This window comes from Zingiber officinale, chromosome 4B (genome assembly GCF_018446385.1).
Source record: "Zingiber officinale cultivar Zhangliang chromosome 4B, Zo_v1.1, whole genome shotgun sequence".
Classification (NCBI taxonomy): domain Eukaryota; kingdom Viridiplantae; phylum Streptophyta; class Magnoliopsida; order Zingiberales; family Zingiberaceae; genus Zingiber; species Zingiber officinale.
Window position 1 is genome coordinate 75,426,994 of NC_055993.1, and position 10,636 is coordinate 75,437,629.

The following is a 10,636-nucleotide window of genomic DNA, read 5'->3' on the forward strand; positions in this document are numbered from 1 at the left end:
GAAACAAGCTCTCAAAATCAAACTAATTAATTAATTAAATAAATTTAAAAATATAAAATTTTAAATATCAAATAATTTTAAATTGAGAGTTCCATAATACCTAAATGAACAGCTCAAGTTGTAAAAAAATTTAAGTCAAATTTAAATGATTATTTTAATGACTATGTTCATTTTAGATTTAACTCGATTCAATTATTTTAATGACTATGTTCATTTTAGATTTAACTCGATTCAATTACCTTAAGCAAATTTAAATAATATAAATTTGTTTTGATTTGGCTTGCTAAAAGAAATTAAAATAGCTGGAACAATTATTTTCGGTTGCCTTATTAAATAAAATAACATAAAATCTGAGTTCGTGCTTTATATGATACTGCAGCATCTTATTTAATTATTTTAAAAACACATTATTTGACGCGGTATAAGATTTTTCAGAGTTCCTAAACTTTAAATTATCAAAAAATAATGTGCACCAGCCGGGAATCGAACCCGGGTCTGTACCGTGGCAGGGTACTATTCTACCACTAGACCACTGGTGCCCTGATGTTAAATAACAAATTAAATTTTAACCAGTTATAATAACTACAGAATTTTAAAACACATGATAAAAACGCAGTACTTGCACCAGCCGGGAATCGAACCTGTACCGTGGCAGGGTACTATTCTACCACTAGACCACTGGTGCTCTGATTCTAAATAACAAATTAAATTTACACCATTTATAATAACTATAGAATTTTAAAATTCATTATAAAAAAACAGTACTTGCACCAGCCGGGAATCGAACCCGGGTCTGTACCGTGGCAGGGTACTATTCTACCACTAGACCACTGGTGCTCATGTCATAAAGCGACATTATTATTATATAAGAATGATTGTCTGTACTTTTTTTAGGGATCAAATATTTCATATTTAATGATTGCAAAAAATTGTTAATTATAAAAAAGGCACAAAAAAATGATTAAATTAGTGGCATTTCAGTGCAACCCTAAACTTTATATCTTTTATTTTTCAAAATACCCTTCCAAATTTTAAAATAGTCAAAATACTTTGCGTTTTTATATATATATTTTTTCATATCATTTCACCTGGCTTCAACCATTATCCCACTTCACTGAATAATGACGGATAAGTTTCCGATTCCAATTCCAAACAAATGATGTCGCGTATTTATCACATTATCGCCCCATCAAATAGTAATAATGATAAACAAATGAATAATAATAACTAGAGGTAAACATGACGAGTTTACAGCTACGGAGTCACATTGATAATTTTAAAACAAACGTCCAACAAGGTTAAGGCAAACTCCTCTCTCTAAAAGAATTATAACTCAACATGAAGTTAGATACTCTTCTTAAGAAGAAACTACAGCATCTGTACTGAGCTCAATAGGAAAGAAGTGCTCGATATGGTATAGGTGATATCGAGCGGCAACAAAGGGCGGCAAGTAGAAGGGCACACAACCTTCGCGATTCGCCTCAACGAGCAGCGAAGCGGTTGGGTTTACTTCCACTGAATCAAAGGACAATGATAGCTCCGATACCAAACTAGCTAATGTAGCACAAAATCACTTTTATATCAAATTGACACTACACGAAAAATTGAATACTAAATTCACACAATGCAAGAATGATTTGATTTGATACGAAACTGACGAAACACTTTATTGGAGTTGTGTATATCGCCTCGCTGGGCAACGAAGCGATATCACCTCACTTCCGCCGAATCAAAGATCTGTGAAGGATCACTTTGATACTAAGCTAGCTAATGTAGCACAAAGTCACTCTTATACCAAATTAACACATCAAATAGCACAAGAATGATTTGATACATTTTATATCAAAATAGCCAAACAAGAAAAATTGAAGTCTAAAAGTTTTGGATTTATGATCTCCTATAAGTTTTTAAGAAATTGTTTTAGAATGATAGTTGTTTAGTTTTGAGATCTTAAATACTTTTGATAAGTTTTACTAGGAGATTTAGTTTCGAGTTCCGAGTTGTGAAAATAACTTCTTGTAATGCAAAATACGATTGCATACAATAGAAAATTCTTCTCCGGAACCTTGCATACGGGAGCTTCGTGCATCAAAGTGTCCTTTTTATCACCCGGCATGACTAGTGGAAGCTAAGTGCCAAGTCTGACCAGGGAAGAGGTAGGATAGTCGGGCAGATGCTAGAATCGGGCCGGGAAGATGGAATTGTGCTGTGATACCAAATGGAGATTAGGAAAACAGGATTTGTGATTCCTTTTAATTAATTATACTCTTGCTCTATTCTTTAACTCTATAACAGAATATACTTATCCCAGTACAAATAAGTCCTTAAACTTTGCAATATATACAATAAGCTAGCGTTCATTTGGCACTGCATCAGCGTACTAACAATGAGCTAATGCCCATTTGGTGTTGTTACACTACATTTTGTCGATATCGGTCCACATTTGTTCAGTTTCTGCAGTCTTATATGTACCCCAAGCTCACAGTGCCTAATACAAGTGTAACTCTGATTACTCTAATTAATTTTCAAACACGCATATAAAAAGTGTAGGGATTCAAACAGTCCAAAAATACTAATACTTCAAGATACAAATAATCAATGTAGACGTAAGATATCGAGTCAATATATACGAAAAGCATATGCTATAATATGAATGTTTGAAACTATGAAACTGACAGTGACTTTGAGATGAAGGAAAACAAGATTGAGAAAAATCAGCTCTTTGTATTTTTACAATGTCAAGGTAAACTACATTGCAGTAGCGTAAAGAATAGGGGAAAACTAGTTAAAAACTATAACAACTAAAGTTTGTAATCCCTCGACTTTTTTTTATATATAAAAAAGGAAGGAAACAGGAAAAAGGAAAAAGGAAAAAGGAAAAAAGGGAAAAGGAAAAACAATTACAGAGTATTAAGATAGTGGCTTACCATTTTGGATAAAGGCTGGGGATTTGTGAATGGACGATTGCCACAGCTATGGAGAATGACTGAAGAGCTGAAAGACTTGGTTGGAAGTGGATGTCGTAGAGGTCTTTGTTTAAGCAGCACATCTCGAAAACCGGTTCGCCCTTGGCACCCTGGAAATAGCATACATCATATATCAGTACCTGTGCATGACTAATGTAGAACACAACAACCTCTAGGTGTTTTTTTTTGTCATCCCATCCATCCGTAGTTTCACGAATAGGGAATAGTTACAAACTCATAAGGATGATAAAGATGGATTGAATTGTTTCATTCATGGATAAAAATATCATCCCGAGTCAGTTGGCACCGGTGAAATATTTCATACCGTCGGCCGACCGAGGCATGGAAGTCTGCAATGATTCCTCGAAGGCTTCATGCCAAGCCTTCCACAACAGTTGAGAACTTCATGCTGGGTGAAGATCTCCTAGGAATTATTTTAGCTAGTAATGAATTCATATTACAAACCTCCATAGTCAGGTTGAGAGATTTCGAATCCTCCTCGGAATTGTTGTTAAGTACCGTCAATGGACACCCGACGTCCCAGCCGCTACAATCACATTGCCCATTGGACATCCATCTGTCGATGAGACCAGAAGGGCCAGTGATTCCAGAAATCGGGCCACCATGAATCCCAGCAGGGATAAGAACATTCACATTTATATCTGACCTCCAATGCTCATTTAGCTTGGATCCAGAAGAACATAGAGACGCTCGAGAAGCACTGGCATCATTAACTTCACCTTTCTCGAGAAATTTGAGACCCCAACCACCAGGTGATGATGCCCCCTCGTTCCTAGCAAAGCTAAAAGTTTTTACAACTATTGCAGCCAACTCAAGACAACGAGGGAAATCGGCAAAAGGAACCTTCCGGCAACCTGCTTCATCAATCATCCCTAGCTTACTTGTATGAAGTTCTTGTAGTTCCTCAAACTGAGAGCTCAAACCACCAACCTTTTGTATTGAATGAGATCTTGAATGGCGATTTAACCTAAATATTTCAGACAATCTACAGGGTAGCTCCTTGCTTTTAACAAGACTAGATGTGAATGTTTGCAGCCCACTCGAAAGGTCCTCATTGGCAGCTGACAGAACAAATTCAGTTTCGGTGCAATTGGGTCTGCCAGAACCAAGAAGCAGAAAACTTCTTACCTTCATCTTAGCAACCAAGTTAGAAACACTATGATTTGATTCCTTTATTTTTTCAGTGTGTGTATGAAACAGATAGATATAGTCGAGGGCCTTGTCAATTGAAGAATTGTTGGTATCATGTGGACTGGCAACGTATATGCTCTTCCCATGATCCTTGCCCACAGAGAACAGGAAGAAGGGATACCTGTTCTCCCAGACACACTGAAGAAGAGCTGAGTTGGATGAATTAGACTGGCACAATGACTTTGAGTTCGAACTTGAGCAACAAAAATGTCTCTCATGAGAAATTAACTCCTCCATTGTTTTATCGCCACTTACGCTGATTGTCTTTGTCATTATCTGTTTCATACCATCTTGAAGAGCTGACTGAAAATCCACTGCACTCTTCGTTAGGACTTTTCTTTTCAAAGTTTCGTTTACTGAACGAAGAAGCAATCCGGTTGAGGGGTGCAGAAGTAAATTCCCTGTTTGCACTGTAGGTGAACATTCAACAATGAGATCAGTCAGGCTGCATACACTTCGAGATTTCACTCGCTGCTTAAAGTTTGGGCTGTAACCATAGAGTGTGTGTCTGGAAGGGATACTTGACAATGAACTCTTTCTGCAGAGGATGTGAAAAGAGTCGAAACTTAGCTTTGCTGAATGAATGCAAAGTGGTGCATTGCCATTACTGGTACTCGTCACATATGAAGAATTTGCGAAAATGGGTTGGCTGGTGCGAGGACGAGATTTATGTATCAAACATCTTCCACTTTTCAGATCCTTGATATCCATGATCAATGGTACCTTGCTGGAAAGGTTCTCGCTATCACACTCCACTTGACCCTCAGAAAGAGTGAAGCGGTTGTCATCTTCATTTGTTAAACTATTCTTTTGACTATGAGATGAAGTAAGCTTTTCATCTGATGATTCTTGCCCAACTAAGAAAATATCTTCCATCTTCTTTAAGCTATGTGCTTCTACTCAAGCATTTAAGAACAACTTGATTTCACTGCAACAATCCCTGATATTTTTTATACGAGTTAAAAAAGGTAACATTGTTTGAATTTTCAGATGCATACAAGTGAAAATGCTCAGAAAATAAAGAATTGATAGGTAAATGGTAAAGGAATATTGTGTCCAAGTTTGAGTGGTCACTATTTATTTGCCCGAAAATGTCACCAGGTTTGATCCAGCAAGCACCAACATAAGGTATTGGCTCTATATACAATCAGAGTAAGTGAAAAAAAGGTATAATAGGTGTTGTTCTAAAAGACATAACAAATGTGATGCTTCAAAAATGTGGTCACAGCAAGCACCAATAGATCACGACTTTATATAATCAGATCCTCCATAATTCATGTCCTGCCTTGAAGGATGAGAGCTGATGGCAAGGAGACGGTTCCAACCGATTTCCATTGACGTGTTTGAACAATCAGAATGCTGAGAAGGTTAACCATTTTAGCTCTGCTTTGGTGTCAATCATTAGTTAGCCTGTCCAATCATTGTTGGGAATTCTCGTCAACATTCAACGCATGGTTTTAAGAAGTTCAACAAGTTAACTAACTAATATGTAAGATTCACACTGACTAAAAGGTGTGTCTGATCCTATCCTTAGTGATACAATAAGCCTCCATCTTCTCGATTCTATAAATACCAAAATGATAGGGAAAATGCATATGCATTTGAGTTCAAGAATTCTTGGTCTCATTGATATTTTGTGTCAAGCGTCAAACCAAGAGAGATTCACCCGAACCACCAACCACACCAACTTTATGATAGAAATCCCACCACCTCCAAAGGCAGTGGTCAAGTCTTAACCCTCAACATCCCATCCCCAACAAGTAATTTATCTATTGTTATAGAAGCAACAAATGTTATCATGCTACATATTGGTGGAATCTTAGGGATGTTGGATACAACAACAACAACAACCAAGCTATTATATGTTGGATAATGAAACTTTATTATCTTAGGCAGCAGAAGAAGGATTGACTTCCTTTGACCAAAGGCTTTCAAGAAGACAATGAAAGCTTCCTAAACTTCCTCTAGAACTTAAAATAGAGTCATCAGAACAAGGAGACAGTGAAATCTTCCTTTAACCAAAGGCTTCCCAAGTTCAGCTTCTTCTATCAAAGCATAGGGCAAGCATCGATGACATCAAATAAATGAAATGGAGAAAGGAGAAGGCATCAAACCTTGAATATTGGTCAATCGCATCCGGTGCTCTGATCCCTCGCTCGGCCACTAGCTTATCAACAGAACAAATGAAGAAAAAAGACTTCAGATATTGGAATTGGGGATAATGCGGAAAAGAAGACGAAGAACCAAAGATCTCACCTTGAAGCACAAGGAGCGAAGCGGCGCTGAACCAAATCAAAAGAGTCAAAGATTAGGGAAAAGAAATGCATTGAACAAAGCCGAAGAAATGATTTAGAGCAGTGACAGCAGCAGAGAGAGAGAGCAAAGGCTGTTCTTTTCCTTTACCTTTTACTGATCTTCGCCTCTCTCTCACGCGACGCGAAAGAAGCAGCCAAACCAAACAACTGTAACCCCCAAATAATCTACCATGGCCCTCCTCGCCATTAATGGCACGTATAAAGATTAAAGAATAAGCACTGAGCAAACAAAGAAGCGAACAAGAACTGAAAGGCTGCCCTCTTCTCCTTCTCAGTCATCCCACGCTGTCGATCTGGCAACATGAATGGAACTTTTTTATTACTCAAAAATGCCATCTTTTCAACACAAACTAATATAAAAACCACTTCGACTGTTACTAAAATAAAATTTACTACAAGCTAACTTTTCGATTCAATCCAACCATCTGATATGGAGCTCTCTCCCTCCGGTGCAACGCCACCGCCGTTCTGGTTGGTCGCCGCCCCGAGGACGCGATCTATTCTAGAGATCCAAAATTGAACATTGGGGAATCCAGAGGCTCAGATTGTTCTTGCTTCACGGGCAAAAATAAATTTTTTTAAAAACACACTTAAATGGATATAGAGTATTTTAATTGTAATAATTTTAATCAAATATACTACAGTGGTAATATAGGAAATTTTTAAGGGTAAATAAAAGGCATCCCAAATTATATAAATCATTCAAAAAAAAATCTTTTAAAAAAAATTAAAATGACGCCCCATCATATCCTATTTCTGAAATATCTTTTATCAAAGATATTTGTCATAGTAGCATAAGTTATTGCTACAATGGTGTTTCTTACTTACAGAATTATTATATTAACTAATATGATCGTGCATACGCGTTGCGTATGTAATATAATAATATATAAATTATTTGGGTCTTTAATTATTTGAGTAAGATTCAACTCATACAATAGTGACGTTAGAGAATCCCAGCAACAAACTATTGTAACGGACTTCCCTATACAAAAAATTATTTTATTTTAATATGATACTTGTCTTAGTAAAAAAAACTAAGAAAAATATATTTTTTAATATCGTCGACCTAAAATATTTATAAAAGCTTCTTTGATCATAGTATTGTCAATTCTAAGATGTGGGACTAAAGAGAACTATATTTTTTTATATAAAACAACCAGAGAAAATTAATAAAGAGAAAAATTCATAATAATATGTCGCAGCCGAGTCTCGAACTCTAGATCACTGATTGTTTCACTTGTAGAATTACTAATAAACCATGGAATTATTTTTAGTATAAATAGAAAAAAGGACATTAACGTAAATGTATTTTAGGCTTCACCAAAATTAGTTAGTAGAGGGGGAGATTTTTAATAAAATAGTAAGATTATGACTAACTGCTACTAAAATTTATTATGTTTTAAAATAATTTTAATTAAGTTGGTGAGGAGAATTTTCATACAATAATATCTAAAGTTTAAATTTTAGAATTCAAGATTTAAAATTTAGGATTTGATCATAACATGCAAAGTGTAAAAGTTATTTGGTAACTACACCAATGTAAAAATTCAACTATTTCATTATTCAAAGTTTAGGATTTAAAATTTAAAATCATAAAATTTAGAATTTAACCATGTATAAAATATACTCGATAGCTATTACAATATTTAAAAAATTAATCAAACTATTATAACATAAAATAATTAACTATTTCACTAAAACTTTAAATCATAAGCTCAGAATATTATTATATATAATAAAATACTCTTTAGGAAATCAGATAAAATTATTTTAAATTAATTAAAATTATTTTAAATTAATTAAAATCACTTGAAAATAATTGGAGTAGCTATTTTGTATATTTTTATAAAAGGCAAATTATATATATTGTCACAATATAACAAATATCTTATAACTTACACTATAGTAGCTAGTCAATTTCTCTATAATATCTCTAAAATTTAAAATAAATCATCCATTTTATTAAATTTAGACCATCATTTTTCACAACACATTCTATCAGTTATTCTAAAATTTTTATTTTTTTTATTATTTTTTTCTCTCTTTCTATTTTTTTTTTTAATTATTTTTTCTCTCTTCCTATATAATATATATTTTTATTACCCAATTTATTACCTTTACTTTTTATTCTCCTAAATTAAATAATATTTAATATTTAAGGAATAAATTTTATTCTCTAAATGTAGAGAAGTATTATTTATGAAATTTAAATCTTGGAAATAAATAAGATAATTAATAGAAAGATCTTGTTAATAAAATATTTAACCAGTTCTTTTCAATTTTTATTTAAAAGTTATGTTTTTTAATGATTTATTTAATTTGGATCGTACTTTTTTTTGTTATATTTTTAATTTGTGAGAGTATTGATTTTTTAAAAAAATTATAATGCTTTCGTTTTTTTTAAGAATATAAATTTGTATTTAAAATGTAGCGATCACTACATTTTAAATACAATTTTATATTTATTAAAAAAGAAAAGAAAAATACATGCTTTTGTGGATTTATTGGAACGGGGCCATGTGATAGTCACGTGGGAAAAAAATCATTAGTCTGAGCCTAAGACAATTCTGCATGGATGACCATCCAGTATTTTAATTGTACGTCAATTATTCTATTAGTAATCGCAAAAAATGAATACGTTTGCTGGGGGAATTTTTTAAAATAGGCCTAAATAATAAAGTTATTAAAAAATAAGTAAAAATAAAACTTTTTAAGGTGAGATGAATTCATATCCGGCATTTAAATCCTGATAATTATTATTTTTTATTTATTTTCTTATATTTCGGGATTTAAATCTTGATACCTTCTAATTACCGGAATTTAAATCCTGGATATAATTTTTTTCTTAATTTTTTTACAAATGGTTTCATCACATGAGCAGAATACGGGTGGTAGAATTCCTTTTCTCAGATAATTCCTTTCACACCGAAATCGTCGACGTTCGAGATATGGTACCGATTGAATATAATTTGTAGCATATTTGATAAATATTTTTATATTTAGACGTGACAATCTTTCTACCAATAATATAAATGTCGATTTTTCTTATATTAAATATGATAATCTTAAATATATTTGTTAAATCTCATAATGTCATTTATTTCCAGTTTATTGAAATTATTTGCTAATATAATTTATATTATATTTAATAAATATAAATATAATTTTTTATTATTATTTAAACATATGTTAATAAAATAATTTAGCTTAGTAAAAGAAATTATAAAAAATCATTACGAATTTGAAATTAAAAAAAAATTAAGCAAATGAAAAATGAAACAATTTGTAAAAAAATAAAAAAAAAATTCATATCCGGGATTTAAATCTCGGTAATTAGTAGGTACTAGGATTTAAATCCCAGAATATAAGGAAATATATAAAAAATAATAATTACCGAGATTTAAATCCCGGATATAAATTCATCTCACCTAAATTTGTAAAAAAATTTATTTTTATCTATTTTTGTAATAACTTTACTATTTATGCTTATTTTAAAAATTTTCTCACGTTTGTCCCTATGTTCACATCAATTCGTCTCAGAATCAACACGAAGGAGGTAAATCATAGACGACTACTAACCTTTGGAATAGTGTCTAGCACATAAGGGATTATCTCGACTTTGTCGAGATTCGAACTCCAGATCCCATGATGACAATACCTCGTTAGGTCAATTATACTCTAAGTGCATTATAGTGAGTAGGTGTTTATTTTACTAAAACAAATTAAAATCTGTTAAAAAATTATATGCCAATTTCATAAATATTAAAAATATTTAGAAACTCATACTTTAAATTAGTTAAACTAATAAATTTTTGAGGAGCTGTTTTCTAAAAAAAAATAAAGTAAAATAAAATACAGATAAAAGTGAGGAAGTCTTGTTTAACGAAATGTTCTATAAGTTTCAGTTTCAAAGTGATGAAACTTAATACGCTTAGATTTATCCATTTCCTGTCATTAATTCTTATACATGTTAGAAGCCTAACTGAAACACCAATACTAATCTGTGGCTATATGTCGGAGTACTTTCCCTATTGTCATTCAATCCTCCTAAATGAAAATGCTAATATAGGAAGTTCGATTAAGAGAGTATTCCTATCACTAGTACCCCTGGTCATACGTTTTTAAATCACACAAATCACA

The 10,636-nt window shown here is 32.7% G+C and overlaps 1 protein-coding gene and 2 non-coding genes across 8 annotated transcripts; all 3 read right to left on the reverse strand.

The window, feature by feature from the left end:
- Positions 1-468: 468 nt before the first annotated feature.
- TRNAG-GCC lies at positions 469-539 on the reverse strand. Its single transcript has one exon. It is a non-coding gene; the product is annotated as a tRNA-Gly (tRNA).
- A 227-nt stretch (positions 540-766) lies between these two features.
- TRNAG-GCC lies at positions 767-837 on the reverse strand. Its single transcript has one exon. It is a non-coding gene; the product is annotated as a tRNA-Gly (tRNA).
- A 904-nt stretch (positions 838-1,741) lies between these two features.
- On the reverse strand, positions 1,742-7,051 carry LOC121975169. 6 transcript variants are annotated; one of them, XM_042526630.1, is made up of 7 exons: positions 6,898-7,033; positions 6,582-6,786; positions 6,435-6,460; positions 6,293-6,345; positions 3,432-5,118; positions 2,928-3,076; positions 1,742-2,206 (listed from the first exon to the last, which is right to left on the reverse strand). In XM_042526630.1, the coding sequence occupies exons 5-7, from the start codon at positions 5,052-5,054 to the stop codon at positions 2,119-2,121; spliced, it is 1,860 nt and encodes a 619-aa protein (XP_042382564.1). In that variant the 5' UTR covers positions 5,055-5,118; positions 6,293-6,345; positions 6,435-6,460; positions 6,582-6,786; positions 6,898-7,033; the 3' UTR covers positions 1,742-2,118. The 6 variants fall into 6 exon arrangements, with proteins under 6 accessions (XP_042382564.1, XP_042382560.1, XP_042382559.1 ...); XM_042526626.1 differs by lacking the exon at positions 1,742-2,206 and adding an exon at positions 2,255-2,488 and having other exon boundaries at positions 6,916-7,051; XM_042526625.1 differs by lacking the exon at positions 1,742-2,206 and adding an exon at positions 2,255-2,488 and having other exon boundaries at positions 6,898-7,035.
- Positions 7,052-10,636: the final 3,585 nt, after the last annotated feature.

Excerpts from the sequence above, each read along its gene's own strand:
- LOC121975169 (XM_042526626.1), bottom strand. The coding sequence starts at position 5,054 with ATGGAAGATATTTTCTTAGTTGGGCAAGAATCATCAGATGAAAAGCTT. Across the intron at positions 3,077-3,431 it reads CTCTCAACCTGACTATGGAG|GGTGCCAAGGGCGAACCGGT; the intron begins GTTTGTAATATG and ends TGCTATTTCCAG. Across the intron at positions 2,489-2,927 it reads CCCAGCCTTTATCCAAAATG|GCACTGTGAGCTTGGGGTAC; the intron begins GTAAGCCACTAT and ends CACTTGTATTAG.